The sequence below is a fragment of the Gorilla gorilla genome, chromosome 12, assembly GCF_029281585.2.
Source record: "Gorilla gorilla gorilla isolate KB3781 chromosome 12, NHGRI_mGorGor1-v2.1_pri, whole genome shotgun sequence".
In the NCBI taxonomy this organism is placed as follows: Eukaryota; Metazoa; Chordata; class Mammalia; order Primates; family Hominidae; genus Gorilla; species Gorilla gorilla.
The window spans coordinates 73,180,001-73,199,765 of record NC_073236.2 but is presented as its reverse complement, the minus strand read 5'-3'; the positions used below and the strand labels follow the sequence as shown (position 1 = coordinate 73,199,765).

Sequence of the window (19,765 nt, the reverse complement as noted above, 5' to 3'; positions counted from 1 at the left end):
ATGAATGTGAGCGTGATAAGGCGGGGTGCTGGGAGGTGGGGAGGGTAAAGCTGAACATTTGAGCTGAGAGCTAAAAGTGACATTGGAGTAAGAATCTGAGTGACGGGAAAAGCTGGTGGTGTTAGGAAAACAGAAAGAAGGATGGTGTGGCTTGGTATAGGGGTAGGAAGCGGGTGAGAAGAAGGTGTCAAAATCTGAGAGGTGGGCAAGGCTGGATGGTGACTGGTAACCAGTCTGAAGGTTATTTCACAGGGGACATGAATGGGGATTATGAAAGGCATCTGCTACATCCTTTGGTCATGGTGAGGCTTAGGCACTGAAAGAGAAGCAGGAAATATCACTGACTTATGTCTGCCTCTGGCCATCTCTTCCCCTGGCCAGTTTCCTCGCCTGTAAAACAGAAGGGATGATAGATTCCATTTATGTCACTCAAAGGGATATAATGGGGATTAATTACCATCCTGTCTGTAATATACTTGGAGCTCTTTAGAGAAAGGCACTATATTCCATGAAAGCAAAGCCTTATTCTAATTGTGTATTTATTGATTAAGTGACAATCATAGACAATGCTTATGGGAAAAATTGTGATCTCTCTGCTGTTCACAAACAAATCCCCTGTGTATAGATATAGAGCATATTTAAACTTACATATAAGAGTACTGAAGTGGTCATTAACAAGCCTTTTTAGCATCTAATCAGACATTATTAATTAAATTAAAAGCTATGTTAATTAGCATTCAATAGACGAGAATTTAGTTTCCATGGCACAGATAGTTAAATTAAGGGTTGGGGGTGCACTTTTCCATTCATAATAGAATAGAGGGTTGACTCTCAGAAGAATTTTATCTTGGGATAATTTATTGAGATGTGGTGTTTCAAGCAAGCTAATGTCTCTATAGATGGAAACCATATCCTCAGCTCCTCCCCTAAGCTTTAGAAATAGGTATTTCAAATTAGATATATTTGATTAGTGAACAGAAAGCATTTGTGCCAAAACTAATTTCAGTAGAATTCCAAATGTTCTTACAGGAAGGTATGAATTTCATTTTATTATCTAATCCTGTAATACTTTTATCTACTATGACTCTTGAGGAACATAGCTGGGCTTGTTCTTAGCATGCAAAATATGCTGGTCTTTGACCTTATATTGGCCTGTGTTCAGAATCTCAGCATGTGTTGACATTCAGATTTGGAAACCAACATTGGTGAATTTTGTTTTTTTTTTGCTGAGGACTGAAAATGAATAGTGTATGTGTGTGTGTGTGTTTAATAGCACCCACTTTAGATTTGATATTTGCATCTGGCAATATGGTGTTTTAGAGGGAGAATGTCACTATGTGGACCTCAGCTGAGATTGTTGGTCCAAATGGGTCAGCTTTAGAAATTTATGGTTCAATGAATATATTAAGTTAGGGCAGTATACTTTTAGGTGGTAACAAATGGCTTGTCCTTATTTTAATCCTATAAAATACAGTGAAGATCATACTAAACTTTCTGTGTTTGCAACAAATAAAGCTGTTAAAGGATAAACTCAGTGTCAAGGTTCTGCAAGTATCCTAAGTAGCTATTTATACACTTCACTAATCTTTGTAATTGGCTTGTCTTTTACTGCCATTAATTAGATGATGTAGTATTCCATTAATAAGAGTGACACACCTCAGCATTTTTACCTTTAATTATAGACTTCATGAGACACTTAGGCTATTGACAAAATGGCTAAATATTGCCTGATGCACGCGTATCTTTTTTATTCTCTTTCAGCACCCTTACCCTTCTGAAGAACAGAAAAAGCAGTTGGCACAAGACACGGGACTCACCATCCTTCAAGTGAACAATTGGTAAGTAATTTGGCTTTGTGTTTACACACAATCTGTTTCCCCCTCTGGCAACCTGCAGCTCATGTTTTGCATTAAGAAGACACACCCAGTTGCCACTGCTTTCCCTGGTGGCTTGTTGATTCAAAAGTGAAAACAAACTGTTGACTGATATGTGAGAACATTTGCTAGTATGGGAAATAAAACATTGTGTTGTCTTCTACCTCTTTTATAAGTTGACAATTTTATGCATAGTATAAGTATGTGTGTAATTCACATTCACTATGGCTCTGTCAATGTATCTCTCTCTATGGCTTTTTTTTCCCCCTTCAGGGTAATCGATAGAGTAGTATCATCCTATTTTCTACAAAACAAGAAAATCCACCATCACATATCAGTCAGGTTTAAATTCATTGAATAACTAAATTCAGTTAGATTTTGTTAAGGCTATGCATTCAAGGATAGCCTCTCCTTTGCTCTTATCTCCTGAATACTGAAAGGAAGAAATTATTTGTTTCTCTTTGAGGCTATTCCAAACCTGAGGCATCTCATGGCTGTGCAATACTGTTTCTAAATAAAGTGTAAATTCCTGATTTGGGGCAAAGCTGAGATTATGTACCAAGTACCAGCCAACAATATTCTGACTCAATGTACAGCAGTGTGGCAATGAGGCTTTGAGAAAGTATGATTTATTACCCTTTGTGAATGTGCTGAAAGCCAGGTTTCATATAATCACCCAGGGCTAGTGTCATATTTGAAGGGTATCGAAATCCAATATCCTCTAAAAGTAAGTGTATCTAATTAATTGTCCTAATATTTTTAGATTAGTGTTTATGATGGAGAAACCTTATCCTCTTTGAAGTAAAATCCAGAAAAGGCCCAAAGCCTGGGCTGGGGAAGGGGAGAACTAGGAATGCCAGTTTGCAGACAGAAGTATTTCTTTCTGTTCAATAAGTGTCAAAGATTAATATTACAGAATCTCTGATTACATGGCCTAATCCATTTTGGTGAATAAATTTGTTCTTGATGTCTGTTACACCTACATTAACAGACCCTTCTCTGTTAGAGAGCCTGGGAGCCTTTGGGAGAGATTTCAGATATATTAAACCCCATTACAGAAAATGTAATTTCTGTCAATATAATCCCATGTATTCTTCAATTTAGTATTTTAGAGATAACAAGCTACTTACAATATATTTGCCTTTGGAGGATTAATTTACAAAGTGCACTATCTGCAAGACACAGACAGACTCACATAAGAATTGCTTGTAAGGGTTATCAATTTCTATGACCTTACTGCTGCCTTGAGAGATCAATTTTTGCAGCCCTTTTCATCAGTGGATGGTAAACCAAGCAAAGGCATACTACATCTGAATGTGTTACTACGAGTTGTGTGGCTGCTGAGGTTTTTTGTTTGCCTATCTCTACCTGCTACTGTGTCTTAATTTTCAAGGCTGTTAATACTACATATTGGAAATTTCAAATCGTCCTGGATGATATTATAGGGGAGACCATCAATTTTGCGTGCACATCTAGATTCATATATCTGTATTTTAAAACTTAAAGCTGATGTTGAGACAGTTTTAATACAATGGAGGCTGCACAAATGTCCGCATTTCCCTGGGAAGTGTTCCTGTTTGCGGGCAAAGGAGTGGCAGGACAAGCTCTCTAGTTAAGAAACAAAAAGCGCTGTCATTCAGGTGATCTATCCTGTGAGCCATCTCTCTTCCTCTGCAGGGTTGCTAGCAAACTCCACTCATAAACACAGTTACCAGAGAACAAATCCCAATACAAGTTGCTTACTATGGGTGGACGGCCTTATTATGGGATATTTCCTGTGAATGCAGGAAGAGGAAGGCATTCTTGTGACTTCAAGCAATATATATATACACACAGTTTTCTAAATTCTATGCACAGTCTCTGCCGGAGAGCAATCTTCCTAATCAGTCCATGATCACAATTCGACTTTCTCAGTTTTGTAACCAGAAGGGAGAGAAAGGATGTTTAAAAAGTTTTAATTCACACTCTAAAATAATGTTAAAGTATATGCAGACTTTACCCTAAACTTCACACTGCTATTCAATTCTGCACGGGTAAATAACTTAAAAATAGCTTTTACTTAATTATTTGGGACAGAAACACAATTCTGTGCTTAACTGCCACTTTGTGCAGTATGTGGTTTCTCTCTACTTGTATATATATGGAGTTAGAAGTGGCTTTAGATTGCACCTCAGTGCTTTGCATTTGGCAATTGTTTCAACATTTAACAACGTTGTTTGCTGTAGAAAATGTCCCTCAAGTAACTAAAAGTTGTAAGAGAGATTGTTTTTCTTTGGTTTGACAAATAATGACAATACCATGTTTGATTTGAATTTTTAATGGTTTATTAATTTTTATAGAAACCTCTTCCTGTTTTGTTTTGTTTTGTTTTGTTTTGATACTGAGTCCTGCTCTGTTGTCCGGGCTGGAGTGCAGTGGTGTGAACATGGCTCACTGCAACCTCCAACTCCTAGCTCAAGTAATCCTCCTGACTCAGCCTCCCCAGTAGTTGGGAATACAGGCATATGCCACCATGCCCAGTTAATTTTTTTTTCTTTAGTGGAGGCAGGGGTTTTGCTATGTTGCCCAGGCTGGTCTCTAACTCCAGGGCTCAAGAGATCCACCCACTTCAGCCTCCCAAAGTGCTGGGATTACAGGCGTGAGCTACTGCACCCACTTATAAACATTTTTTATAAAAAATGTTTTCTATCTTATCTATACTGAGCATCGGTACAAGTTATTTCCTACTAAAAATAATAATTTTGAAAATGTCATCATTAGTATTTCTGTGTTTCCCTTTCATTTATTTATCCACAACTTTTAAACATCTGTGTCTTCCTTCTTGGATTTCTTAAAACTTGTTAATACACATGTACATTTTTGTATGAACTATGAGTCACTGTTGAAATGCAATTCAATAAAATGCTGAAGGACAGGTTGAGTGTAGATCAGTCATAATTATTAGCAGTAACATAATGTATCAAAATATATAATATGTAAGTGAAAAATATAAACTCATGTCTAGTTGTTAGAGTGTCATAGAAATCCTGGCTGATGCAGTTTTAAGTTAGGCTTTGACTGAAAAATAGACAAGAAGTTTGCTACATTTTAATGGTTCTTTCACTTCATCACTGAACTAATTTTACATTTCTCGAATTGACAGTGATATATACTACCTGCCTCAGGTCGCTAAGGCTAAAGTACATGGGATTTGAGGGGAGAAAGGCAAAAGAGAGAACTTAAAAGTAAAACAATAAGACTGATTTGATTAATTAAGAGAAAATCTGGAAAAAAGAAAATCTCGTTATAACTCTTATTTTGGTCCAATTGTCAGAATAAAAATGGAGAGAAAGAATCTTAAAACGGTTGGCATCAGTACTTACAGCATGTGGGCCCTAGGATGGAATGTGAAATTTATTAGATGTGACATTGTGGGCCAAGTCTATGCCAATAAATTTTTTGAGAATTGAGGCAATTATGTAAATAATTTGAGTAAAATATTTTTACATAAATTATCTAAGTATTTGATGTGACTGCATATTTTTAAAAAATCAACCTCCATAACTAGTTATCTAAATATTTCAATCTAGTATGTTGTGGTTGACTTAGATTTAAAAGTGTAATCATTTTTGAAACATAATATGCACCAGAGATTTATGTATTCTTCCTTCTTTGGTCCCTTGCTCCCAATTATAATTTTATCCAAAAATGATAAATAATAGCATCAGGGGCTTTTGTGTCTTTGCTTTTTTACTGTTGTTGTGGTTTTAACAAATACTTATGTTATATCAGCAGTGCAAACATTATCAATATGCTAAATGTTTTAGTAATTTAAGTAGAAACATCTTAAATTTTGAGATTAGATGGTTGTTTAGACCTTTAAGTATTTAAGTAGAACTTTATGGAAGACACACACACACACACACACACACACACACACACAATCAATACTTGGTTGTTTTTTTTCCTGAATAGACCAACTTAATTTTTTTGTATTGAAAATGTGAGTGTAGAATGGTCAGATAAAAATTCCCTTATACATGATCACACCAGTGTTGCGGACCTGGGAATTCCCTGTGATGAAAACTTATCTCTTGTACTTGTGTTGTATTTACTGGATGCCTCAGTTGCCTCCTGCCTCAGCAGAGTTTTGGCCTAGGGTGTATTGAATACATTTTACAGTTTCTTTGTTTACTACTCCTCATCCAAACACTTTCCTATTAAGTTCTGATATTAAATGATTATCCCTTTATGCTCTGAGAAGGCAATATGGGTTTTAGGTGCAAAATATATAGTGTATGTGAAATACAGTATTTATATATAGAGAAAAATTATTCTCCATCAAGAGAGCATATAAAATTCCAGGTTCCATCCTAGCAGCCAAGATGACACTGTTCAGAACTATGGTACTCTACATTTCTTAGATTTAGTGCTCATACCAGATTTTCCTAGTTATTTCATTTATTGCTTTCAAAGCTGCAAAGCATTCAGGCATCACTTCCCATTTATTACGAGTGGGAAAAAAGAATGTTATCCTTGGAGATTTATGCCACTGGCAAGTAAAAATGTAAACTTATTTTTTAAAAATAAGATCTCCTTTATTATAATAAACAGATTCAACTGTTAAAGGTCAAGTTTCTTTCTGAGTTATGGTAATAATGTAGCAAATACTTTTACAAATAATCAAAGATTCTATAAATATAGGTACCTGTTTAGATGTAAATGTTAAAACATTCACAAATTATCCTTTCAACTTCTGTGATCTAAAAATCAATAGGGGTCATAGGGTTTCATAGAATTGTTCTGCTTTTTCTTCCAACATAATTTAATAATACATTTTACAGATGTTGTTTGAATATTAGACACAGATTGTTTTGTCAATAAAGTTAAACAGAGGCATGACACAAAAGCAAGGAAAACAGATGTAAAAAAAGAAAAAAACAGTGCACGATGCAAGAAGCTCTGGGTCACTTGTTTGCTATTCAACTACAGAATTAAAGTATGGGCTGTGTGGTGATTTTCCTTGCCTAGGAATCACCTAGGGATGGAACAGCTTCACACATAGAAAGTAATTGTATTAAGCAGGTGGTTTAACTTTTTCCCTTGAGAATTGAAGTGTAACCTACATTTAAAGTAGACTTCCTAATTGATCAATGGAGTAACAGGTGCAGTATATTAAAAAGAAAAAGGAGAAATATAAATGGAAGAACTCCCCAGAATATTTCAGAATGGGTTGTTGTTCTTCAAGCCTCGGTTAATTGCTATGCTTTTCACCTTGAGTGTCAATTCTAATAATATTACCTTTACAGACGCTTACTCTGGGCTTAGATTATAGCAATCAGTAATACTCACTAGATAAAATACTGTCTAGTTGCTCATAAGAAAATATTGAAATCAGTCAAAAAATGTTTAGCTTGCATATTGCCTGAGACAGAGCTGGCGGGGCGCCAGACAGGCAGGGTATTATTAGGAAAGCTGAGCAAATAGCTCGCAGGGAAAAGAGCTGTGAATTTAGAAACCTTCAGGTATTGTCATGTCAGAGAGTCTTAAGAGTTCAACAGAGACACTGCTTTTTTTTTTTGGCTTCAGATTTAAAAAATTTCCAACAAACAATCTTCTTTGAAAATGACTCTGCAGTCTGTTAAATATACTTTGTTGTAAGTTTTACACCATAAGTTTACTCAGAGCTTTTCCCCACTGCATAAAATCACATCGTTAATACTGTTAAAGACGAAAGCTCCTTATGAAAGAGTACACTTTGAACCACTGTGCTGGCTGGAAAAACCCTGCCCCTTCCACCATGGGGCCCTAAGTCTAGGTGAGAAAAGAAAGGAAGGTCTAGGATGTAGGAAGGATGGATTTGAAAGTCCAAATATGGTTTTGTGTAACCACTGTTTCTCCTCCAGCCAGCATTCAAAGGCAGTTGCTGAGCTTCTCAGGAGGACAAGACACTAGCTGGAAGCTGCAATCCAGCTGGTACAACCTGAGGAATTATGTCGGGACCCTGTAGGGTTGGGGTTCAAGTGAGGCTCAGAGTTGAGTGAGTTGGGAGACTGATTTACCCAGCAGGGACCCAATGTTTCTGAATATCCATGATTCATTTCAAGGCAATGAAACTAGTGACAACGGTGGTTGACTTTGAACATGGTATGCAGGTCAGCACAACTTGTTGCAAATCCTAATTAAGCCAGTCTTCTTGTTTTCAGTGTGTCTGTAAGTATCTGGTCAGAGAAATGCAAACAACAGGCTGTGGGTCAGGCAACCCGATGGGGCAGGACTTGACTCCCATTTCCCTGGAGAGGGCATAGGGATGAGGGGCTGAGAGGTGTCACGGTCAAGGGGGAAGAGCTTGGCTACGCCTCATCCACAGGTGGCTAAGGTGTAAACCTCATGACAACTTAAAATTTACACAGGGCAAGTATGGGAAGGGGAAATGCAGGGACAGGTCGCTGCAATCAAAACATTTCATCCCTCATCCCTACTCCTTGGACTTGGGCGACAGTGTCCTCTGGTTTAAAATGGACAAGTAGGATGAATTAGTCAGGACTCAAAGGACTCTTTTAGCTGTAATATTCTAGACTGTGTAATAATGTGAATCAGAAGTAAAGTGCGTGCTCTGAAACTCTCATTCCAGCTTTATCCTAGGAGTGGGGAAGGAAAAAAAATACTTTGATAAGGAGACAAACAGAGAAATTAATTAAAAAGTTGTAGTTGTAACTTTTCCTCATCTTACATAAGCAAATCAAACACTGTGAAATAAAAACTAGATGAAATTAAGCATTATCACAAGACATGAAAAAGATGTGTGCTGTCATTTTAGGATTCATAATAAAGATAAATCAGTTGTTTTTAGCAGTGTGCTATGAGTCTATGAAGGGCATGACAGATAATAGGCTCGAAATTTCTGAAGTTATTGTACAGCAAAATTTGTTTTTTCCTCAGGCATTCAATCTTTTTCTCCAGTAATTTTGAACATGACAAACTTTTTAGTGGATGCATTAATAATCTATAAGTAATGGGTTGTCAGGTGTCAGTTAGATAAGATTAAAAGACTCTTTAAGCATTATCCATTTGCTTCTTTGCATGAGTTTTATAGGTCAGGAGAAATAACTTTTTGAATTGTGGTTGTGTGTACATGTTCTCTCTCTCTCTCTCTCTCTCTGTCTCTCTCCACCCCCCAAACCCCCCTCCCTCTTTCATTTGGCTCCACTCCAAGTATACGTGGAAGAACCGTATTACATTCCATAAATCCTGTATGTAAGAGCAGATTTGAAACTCACTATGTGAATCAAGGGGACAAATGTCTCAGCTGTCTTCTGTAAATGTATTTTAGTTTTTAAAATGTTACTCTTTATCTTCTCAAAGGAAGCTCTGTAAGGGGAAACAAACTCGGCTAAGAGGGGCATTGAAGCTTTAGACATTAGTAGTTTCCTAGCAAGTCAGGTTTAGGTCTATTCTTGTCAAATATGTCTTAAGTGTGTTTACATATAGTTTGCCTTTCTGGTATTTTCTGCTTGCACAGACCTGATCTCCACCTATTTTGTGTCAACAGTTGCTGAGGCTGGTGTTGGGTGATTAACCGTTAAGCACGGAAGCGCAGTACCCAGAGAGACCCTCTCTCTCCTCTCACTTACATCATCATCTGGCTTCAGGCTGTGCCTACAGAAAACAAACAGCATTTTTGAGTGGTTAAAAAGTCAGCCTGAAATATTAAAAAATGGGGCAAATGTTGCCTCCTGGTTGAATAGAACAGTTTTCTTGAAAAATGGAGTGGAGCCAGGGGCTCGGGGGAAGGAAGTGTTTCCGAGGGCAAACGTTGGTCTCAGATCCGGTCTGCATTGCTCCAGTGTGTGCACGCCGAGGAGCTTTCTGTAGACGCTGAGGGTTATGTTCTGCTTCGTTTTTGATTTTCAAGGGGAAAGAGGACATAAAAAACAAAGACAAAAACAAAAAAAACGCTACAACAACATGGATGCCTGTAACTTTGGCAAATATAAGGCTGTCCTGTTCAATGCCCTCATAATCATTAATATTTTCCTGTCTATTTTATTTTCATTCTTACAACGCTCTTAGCCTGACCCCTTAACATGGAAAATAATTAACTCTATCATGCTCCTGATGCCTGAACAATAACAAATAAACAAAAAAATATTAATCTGTTCCGACATATTTGAGAGGTTTCTTTTCCTTTTTACCCTCTTAACTAACCAATGCCTCACAAGATTAGATCCTATGGTTGAAGAAGGGGAAAAGTATTTCCTTTTTCAAACACATTAACTCCTCCAGGTCTGGGGGAGATGATTGGAGCTACATGTAACTTAGCTCAAAAATAAATGTCCTGCCTTTGGTGAGATCTGGTTTAATATTGATAAAGTCACTTTTTTTTTTTTTCCAAAACAGTATGTTGCCTACGGATGGAAGTTAATGCACCATATAATTATACACACACACACACACACACACACACACACACACGTGCATGTAAGTTTTCAGTATTTTTACTCTAGGATGCTAACTAAATCAAATACAAACCAGTAGTCTTGAGGTTTGTTGTCTGGTTGAAGGGTTTTGTTGGCCTATATCACTAGGACATTTGCCGTGGTTGACTTTGTTTGTTCGCTAGTTTGGGTCATAGTTCAGATGTACTTGGAAAGGGCCAGGGAGTGGGTAGGGGGATGTTTTAAAAGCTTATGGAAAGAATTGAACATGTACAAAAAGATATAGGATCTCAGCCCCCTGGCTGGTTACCTAACAATACTGTTTACAGAAAGGAAAGTATAGTAGGTTATGGCAGAGATTTCTATCCTCAGGACTCGGGGCGGGGTGGGAGGGGTGCAGAGAGGGGGTAGGGGGGCACATAAGAAGCATGTCACAATCATTTTGAGTGAATATAGTATTTAAAAAGCATATCGAGAATTAAATTTTGTTTTTAGTCATGCTATTTCTTTTGAAATTGCAAATAACAAAGGAATATAAGATTTTTGATGTGTCGAAAGGGAGCATGGATTAAAATTTTAGAAACCTATGCTACAGAACCATAAAGTAAAAATCCTGGGAGGGAGGTAATTTATGCATAATATGACAGATGAGGCTCAGGGCTAATTAGAGGCAGGGCTAGGACTGGTTCCTAGTCCAGTGCTTCTTCCAGTCCACTAGAATGTACTTATTTTTAACAGCTTTATTGAGATATAATTCATAAACCATCATTTCACCCATTTAATTCAATGGTTTTTAGTGTGTTCACAGAGTTGTGTAACCATCCCCATAGTCAATTAAAAAACATTTTCACCACCTTAAAAAGAAGCCTTGTACCCTTTAGCTATTGCCCCTCTTTATACTTCCGTCTCTCTCTCCAACAGCTCCTGGCAACCACTAGTCTACTTTCTGTCTCTATATTTGCCTATTCTGGACATTTCACCAATGTGATCATGGAATACGTGGTATTTTGAGACTGGCTTTTTTCACTAAGCATAACGTTTGCAAGGTTCATCCATGTCATAGCATGTATTATCAGCACTTCATTCCCTTTCAAGGCTGAGCAATGTTCCATCGTATGGATATAAGGTATCTTTTTTTTACCTATTTATCAGTTGATGGGCATTTGATATTCATCTCTTACCATTATAAGCGTTCATATACAAGTTTTGGTACCATTAAGTATTTTTGAGAATGACAGTATAGCAACAAAGACCTGTCTTAGGTTTGTATAATTTGCAAAGCACTTTTCATTCGATCATCCCAATTTCAGCACCTAAACACTGCTAGAAAACTTGCCGGTGAGTGGCAGTTTTCCCACTCAGTTCTCATATTCTTCTCACTACACACTGCTCTCACTTTCCCCGCCACTGGGTAGTGTTTTGACTGTGATAATTATGAGTGATGTTCAAAGAAAAGGAAAGTTGGCTGGGCACAGTGGCTCACGCCTGTAATCCCAGCATTTTGGGAGGCCGAGGCAGGCGGATCACCTGAGGTCGGGAGTACAAGACCAGCCTGATGAACATAGAAAAACCCTGTCTCTACTAAAAATATAAAATTAGCTGGGAGTGGGGGTGCATGCCTGTAATCCCAGCTACTTGGGAGACTGAGGCAGGAGAATCGCTTGAACGCATAAGGCAGAGGTTGCTGTGAGCCGAGATTGCGCCACTGCACTCCAGCATGGGCAACAAGAGTGAAACTCCATCTCAAAAAAAAAAAAAAAAAAAAAGAAAAAGAAAAAAAGAAAAGAAAAAGAAAAAGGATAGTCACACTGAAATCCAGCAACTCAGCAGTAAAATGCACAAAGTTCCCTCAAAATGACTTAGATGACCATAAGCATTTTCAAAGATTTGACAAATTCCAAGATGTCATTTTGCTAATGTTATTGTCTTTATTCGAGAGATTGTTTTCCTTTAAGTGTGTTTCCATTTGTATTTTAAAGGTCTACAGGTTACATATTGACATATATTATTACATAGAGCTTAGGTTTCAAGCTTTACTCATTAAAATAGAGGTCACAGTGAACATTCCAAGGAATAGATGCAAGCCTCCATTCAAGTCAAATCATCTTCATTGTGCCATTCTATAGCCTAATTTCATAACCAGACGGAACTAGAAATCAAGCTAAATTTTGAGATATCCTCTCTTGACATGAGCAGAGACTCCAGGTCTAGAGGTTTATGGTTGCTGAAGACTTGGAGAACTGAGGCAACTACAGGCAAGATCCTAGAGAAAGGAAGGAGCTCAAAGGTACTCCAATATGGAGCTAAGATTCTTTAATACCTGATTAGGGCCAGGCACAGTGGCTTATGCCTGTAATCTCAGCACTTTGGGAGGCCGAGGAGGGCAGATCACCTGAGGTCAGGAGTTTGAGACCAGCCTGGACAACATGGCGAAACCCTGTCTCTACTAAAAATATAAAAATTAGCTGGGCATGTTGGTGGGTGCCTATAATCTCAGCTACTAGGGAGGCTAAGGCAGGAGAATCACTTGAACCCAGGAGGCAGAAACTGCAGTGAGCTGAGATCGAACCACTGCACTCCAGCCTGGGTGACAGAGAGAGAGAGAGAGAGACTCTGTCTCAAAGACAAACAAACAAGTAAACAAAAAACCCTGATGTATATGGGGGCTGGTTGCCATTCTAACACAACGGGGTTTTAAATTATTTGGGGGAAACTTTCTTTGGAAAATAAAGCATATTTGATCATTAAGGTGACCATGCATCCCACTTTCCTGGGAGGCTCATGGTTTATGCCTGTTGCCCAGTGTAATTGTTAACAGTGCCTCTTCACTCTCAAACGTGTCCCAGTTTAGATGACAAATTATCTGCTCATCCTATTTATAATAGAGATTGGCAGAAAACTAGAATTTGCTTTAAATAGATACATTTATTCAGTAATGTGTAAGGGATGTTTTGTTAGATTCAATTTTATTGACTTCTTGTGAATATGGAAAAATTGGAATTTAAATGAAAAATGGTTCATCTATTAAACTAAAGAGAGACACTTCTATTCTTTGAAGACATTATTATACCTATTTTAGCTTTTTCATTAGTAGAGGAAGTTTTGCTATGTTATCCTAGATCATGCTATTGCTTCTACATTGTGCTAATAATCATTTTAAATCTATATTCTAAACCACTATTTTTTTTAGCTCCATAAGGTTATACAAACTCAAATTTGGCAAACTGTCTGTTACATGTAAGTAAATATTTCATATTTACTTAAATATAAATATAAACCCTGTCTCATTCTGTTGCCTAGGCCGGAATGCAGTGGTGTGATCATGATTCACTGCAGTCTCCACCTCCTGGATTTAAGCAATCCTCCCACTTCAGCTTCCCTAGTAGCTGGGACTACAGGTGTGCACCACCAGACCCAGCTAATTTTTACATTTTTTGTAGAGACAGGGTTTTACCATGTTGCCCATGGTGATCTTATACTCCAGGCTCAAATGATCCTCCTGCCTTGGCCTCCCAAAATGCTGGTATTATAGACATAAGCCACAACTCCCTGCCATCACTTTTGTTTTTTTTTTTAGAATAAAGAAGTCATTTCAAAATTTGCTTTCAAGGAAAATTTTCTGTAATATATACCAAGTGATGAATTATTTGAAATTTATTTTAATGCCTAAGGCCAAAATAATACATGAGTTTTGTTATTACTTTGCATCATCATTGTCAACTAGTGATTGATTCATTTCACAAGCTGCTTTAAAGAGAATTTTAGTGGCTGGGTGCAGTGTCTCACACCCAGCACTTTGGGAGGCCGAGGAGGTTGGATGGCTTGAGCTCAGGAGTTTGAGATCAGCCTGGGCAACATAGTGAAACCTTGTCTCTACAAAAAAAAAACAAAACGACAAAAACTAGCTAGGCATGGTGGTGCATGACTGTAGTCCTCGGAGGCTGAAGTGGGAGGATCACTCGAGCCAGGGAGGTGGAGGTTGCTAAGCTGTGATAGTGCCACTACACTCCAGCCTGGGCAACAGAGTGAGACTCTGTCTCAAAAAAAAAAAAAGAAAGAAAAGAAAATTGTATATGTAATTAGCTTCCTCAACTGTGGTAGACAATTTCAGTTCTTTCTAAAGTAATTTGGCAAATACCCCCAACACTGTTAGGGAAGGAAAACTTTTCATGTGGCTGATTGATGGACTTCTTGTGATTTGAGCAAATTTCAATATTATGTTTATCAAGTGGGTAGAGAGGAGAGGTGCTCCCTTTTCCCCTCCTGTCCATTCTCCTCCTGCCGCTGTTCTCTACCTCCCCTACCCGCAGACACACCGATGATGTATTGCAATCTTGGAACTGTTGGATCCTGGAGGAGGTTAAGAAACTAGAAAAAGGTGCCAAAAACATGATTTCATAAGGTTTGACTTGAGAATGAGTCAACTTTCTTGAATATCTTAAAATCATGTTTCATGAAATTTTATTTCACAAAGAAAGGGAGTGTAGAAGACTTGAACTCTGAAGACCAACAGTTATGGATCATTAAATCCAATATGTAAATGTAAATCTAAAATAAAGAATTCCAACAGAAAAATTTCGGAGTGATTTTTTTATTGTTGTTTAAAAGAACAGAGAGTTACATGGGAGATAACTAGACCTCTTTCCCTGAGGGTTTGTTTATAAAACATGCCTTAAAAGTTATTAAGGGATGCTGACTTTAAAAAAAAGTAGTAGATATGATTTTATTTAAATGACTATGATATAGATGAAGGAAATGCTATGGTGAGGAAATTCCTGGAATAAAAAAGTAACAAAATGTTGGGATTTGACAACTACCTTCCAATGATAAATTTTATATTTGAAGATTTTTCATGAGGTTTAAATTCTAAAATTTGAAAATATTTATAGAAATCACAAAAATGAATTATATATCAATTATCATCTGTGCCTGTTTATTTTCTATTGAATAAAGAATAGTATATGCGGAAATCTTATATTTAAGAATGCACAGTGTTAATTTTTATTACTAAGTTTTTATAGAGATATTCCTAACGCTAGCTAAATATTAATAAAAGATTATTATAATCAGCACTTCCCTTAAGGGATAGTATAGGTATAGAAGGCATTGCCACTAATCAATCTAACTAATTAACAAAATCTTTTCTTAATAGTTGATTAGCTTCTTAGGTACGTGCAGATGTTGTAAAATGATATTTCTCTGTCTAGTTAGGAAACTTCTGAAGTAATTCTATGTCCACCACTATCCTGCTGACAGTTCACTTACGCCTAGTTGGCAAGAAACACTACGGGGGGTGAAGCAGAGCCATGTCATTGTTTGGAGGCAACACCATTGTGATTTTCTGTGGTTTACTAAGTTGGCTGTGGCATGCTAACATAACCAAATGTGGGCTTCCTTTAATTATCAGGGAGTAAGTAGAGTGGTAAACACTGAGGAATAGAACTAATTGAGTAAAGGTGGAAATGCTATTTCTGAAAGTGAGCAAGTAATTTTTTTTTTTTTTTTTTTTTTTTTTACTTTTATCAGTATTACAGAGAGCCATACAAGGGAGGAAAAGGGCAAAGGTATGTGGAAAACGTTGCCTGTGAAACTGGGAAACTACCTTGTGTTTTGGCTCCTAACAGATGCCCACTGTGATCTCCTCACCTCTCCTGGTTCTCACAGAGGGAAACTAAACTTAGCAATTCAGTTTTGGGGGAAGAGACCAGGGAAAGGAGTGGAGGATAAACTAAAGGACAAAGGTCAGTTTCAAAAAGCTGTTCTGCCAGGTCTTGCTCAGAAAACTATTCAGGTATCCAAAGACTGAGAATAAAAGGAGATAGATGAAATTAGTCCAGTGGGGGGGAAAAAAAAAGCCTAATGATAAATAAACATCTGGGGACAAAAAAGAAAGAACAAAGCAAAACTTCCTGTATTTCTTTTTTAAACATGAGTCACAGTCACTTCCCATTCTGCTTGTCAGATTCCTATAAAAAATTCAAAATAAAATTCAATTTTTAGATGATCCAGGTCTCAGATTTTTGGAGATTTTGCTCCCCTGCCAACTTTCCTCTTTCGCTTTTTAGGACTTGAGTCTTAAACAAACAACTAAGTAAAAAAGAAATATATTTCTATTTGGATATGAAAAAAAGCTATAGAGTAAACCCATTATCTTCCTTTCCTTTATAAAGCTTTTTGTTTTGAGACTGGAGATAGTTTGGTCAGAAGAAGAAATTCTAACTCATGATTCTATGAAAAAAAAGGAAATATAAAGATTCTTCTCCTAATTCAGTCTTCCACCACCTGCAGGGAGTCCAATTCTTAAAAAGTACTTCACAAAAGAAGACTGTGTTTTCAAAGCAAACTAGATTTTAAGAAACCCTATGTTCCAATGTAAATGAAAAAGCAAACGAGACATTTTCTAACCTTAAAGCATACTAAAAGGTTTACTTTTTCAAGAATCCCAATGTATGGCAAATTTGAATTATATTTCATTAAACCAAGGTGTGTAACTATCTATTTTAATGAGTGAGCAAAACTGTCATGTGGCTGTGTACTCCTGACATTCCACATCTGAGTTTTAAGGGCTATGTAATATTAGGACCTTAATTGTAAAAATGCAAGTTTCCTCTTACATCTTTAAACTAACATACTTTGTAAAAGAGACCTTATCAGTATGGAAAATTCTAAGATTGTGTGTATTTCATAGATATGTATTTGTATTTTATCTCAAACCATTTTGTGGCTGTTGGAGAATGTATTTTTTATAGTGTATTCAAATTGGAATTTTGTCATTCTTTTTTATATTTCTCTTCCAAAACACTATTTCTTCTATGTTGAATCTCTAATATATATTTATGTGCTCATACATAAATGTAGATATATATTTGAACACACAGACACACACACATACATATAGGATTAAGATAACTGTTTTACTTATGCCTCTTAAAATGACATGATTTTAAAATGACAATATGTTCATTTAAGTTCACATCATATGTACAGTTCTTTTTTTGGTTCGGTGTTTAGAGAATTCTTGATAATTTAGACTCTTCCACAATGAAAAGTAAAGCATTCTGTCACAAAAGCAGGGAGGATGAGACACAAGGTCAAAGGGCATTTTAGAAACAAACAGCTGGACCAATTTATTTAAACAGATAGAGGGATGGGGAACTGACCTCAGTTTGACTTATAGTGGGAGGAGCAAGAATGTCATTTTATTACTTTGCCCAGAAGGAAAATGTTTTTGTATCTGAATTCACCCTGAAGCCATCTAAACATGGCTCTGCTGTGTGTAGCATAATTCCAAAGAGAGAGGATGTATAAAATAGTCTGGGATAATGATAAAATACACTAAAGAGAATCAAATGTGGAGATTGTTTAAGGTCGAAAAGATGATGTTGTTTTAAAAATAAAATATTTTGCTGTTTACTTTGTTGTTTTCACATAGATGTCCATCATGACCCCAAATAATAAGTTGTTCATATAAGTGTAGTAATTGTAATTCAGTAACGTTCTGAGAGATTACTACATCCTATATGTACTAATGATATTTCATTATATTGAATTTTTTAAATTAAATGTTTCACAAGTAAGAAGTAAGAAGTAGACCTACTAATGTGGTCAAACAGCTCAGAAAAGGTGATTAGTTTTTCTCAGGTTTTCAGTGTTTTTGTTTATGTTTTATTTTTTAATTAAAGGTTTCCCCCTTTGATATCTACATATTCTAGGGGTAGCTTACATCTGTGTTCTTAACAACAACAAACAGTTCTTGCCACCAAAAAGAAGCAAATAACATCTAGTACCTGTGGGCAGTTGGCTAAGAGGCTGTGGTATTTTTTGTGTGTATTTGCTTTCTACCTGGGGATCAGAGCAGGCCTGGAATAAATGTCGTTGGTGTTGTCCACTGCAAGGCTTCAGGAGGACATAGACAAAGATCAGCCTATTGAGCAGAGAGTGGTCCAGGTACTGAATGGACTCAATATCCTAGAAGGACTCACATTCTAGCAGGCACTTTTTAAGAATCACTAATGTTTAACCTAAGGATTAGAGGGGAGAAGGCTATAAAGCATAATGGCCATGTTTAACTATTTGAAGGGCTATCCTGTGGAAGTAAAATTAGAATTGCTTACAGTACCCCAAGGAGTTGTACTGATGAAACTATTAGGTTGGGTGCAAAAGTAATTGTTTTTTTTTTTTTAATTATACTTTAAGTTCTAGGGTACATGTGCACAACGTGCAGGTTTGTTACATATGTATACATGTGCCATGTTGGTGTGCTGCACCCATTAACTCGTCATTTACATTAGGTATATCTCCTAATGCTATCCCTCCCCCCTCCCCCTGTAATTGTTGTTTTTGCCACTGAAAGTAATGGCAAGGCCGCAATTACTTTTGCACCAACATAAATATTTTTGATCTAGTAAGGCAGAACCTTCTAACAGCCTTGTTTATAGATGGGGTGGCCTCTCAAGTAAGGTGGTGAGTGCTGTATTAGTTCAGCAGAGGTTACCTATGTACTTTTGGGGGACAGATATCATATAGGGGATTCATGTCAGTGACCAAACGAAGTGACCATTACAGCCCTTTTGAAACCTGAGGTGTAATTTTTAAAAATGAACTCATGACTTTAATAGTCATAGACTCAAACCTGAGTTGATTATTATGAATGAGTTTATGGGAGTCTCAATATGTGAATATGATGGAGACAAGTTTTGGAATACAGATAAATCAAGTCACTGTATTCACTCTCTCTCTCTCTTTTTGAATAGCCTTATCTTTGCCTATACACACAAACAGTGCAGCCATCAAAATTTTCAATTTACAAAATGTTCACAGTCATGCTTCTTCCTTGACTGAACACTGGGGTTGCTGCCAGTGGTAATTGGCTTGAAACCAGCTAATTTTTATATATCTATTTAGTCTGGATATTCTAGATGAGTGGCACCGTAGTTGCAGTGGTCTGGTCACTGTGCCAGAGCACCAGGGAGGAGGGTGCTTGCTACCACTGACAGCTGTGTGTCATTTAGCAAATTATTAACATCTCTTTGGTAACATGTGACCTCAAAGAAGTCACCTAATTTCTCTGAGCCCAGGCTTCTCATCTATTAAAAATGTCTCTCCCTATTTTTAGGTAAGTAGTATAAGTCATATCCATAAAAGATTATGTTTTTAAAAAGTCTGGAAAAAGAAAGTTAATAGACAGAATTCCTTCCCTCTAAGAGTCTGCAGATAATGAACAGTACCATAGATAAAGAGATGTTTTTGCTCTCTTACCTACATTAGTTACTATGAAAATTACTTTTGGTATATGCAGAATATTAATATTAAATAATTTCTAATTGGTCATGCAGTGAAGGCAGCTAATGAAAAAGCAGATTTTTTTTCATTTTAATTGGTTATTTCACATGGTGTTTGTGCTACACCTGTGCTTATAATGAGAATGGAGAATTAATCTAACCTTCTGCTCACATGATTCCAATTTTCATGGTT

General features: G+C 36.9%; 1 protein-coding gene across 5 annotated transcripts in view; it reads left to right on the top strand.

Annotated features, from left to right (window-relative positions):
* MEIS1 (Meis homeobox 1) overlaps positions 1-19,765 on the top strand; it is a 202,085-nt gene that overhangs the window by 111,145 nt on the left and 71,175 nt on the right. For all 5 annotated transcript variants that reach the window (XM_063695848.1, XM_004029332.5, XM_063695846.1 and 2 more), the window contains one exon: positions 1,762-1,838. In XM_063695848.1, the coding sequence (XP_063551918.1) occupies positions 1,762-1,838 (77 nt within the window). The remainder of the gene's footprint in view (positions 1-1,761; positions 1,839-19,765) is intronic.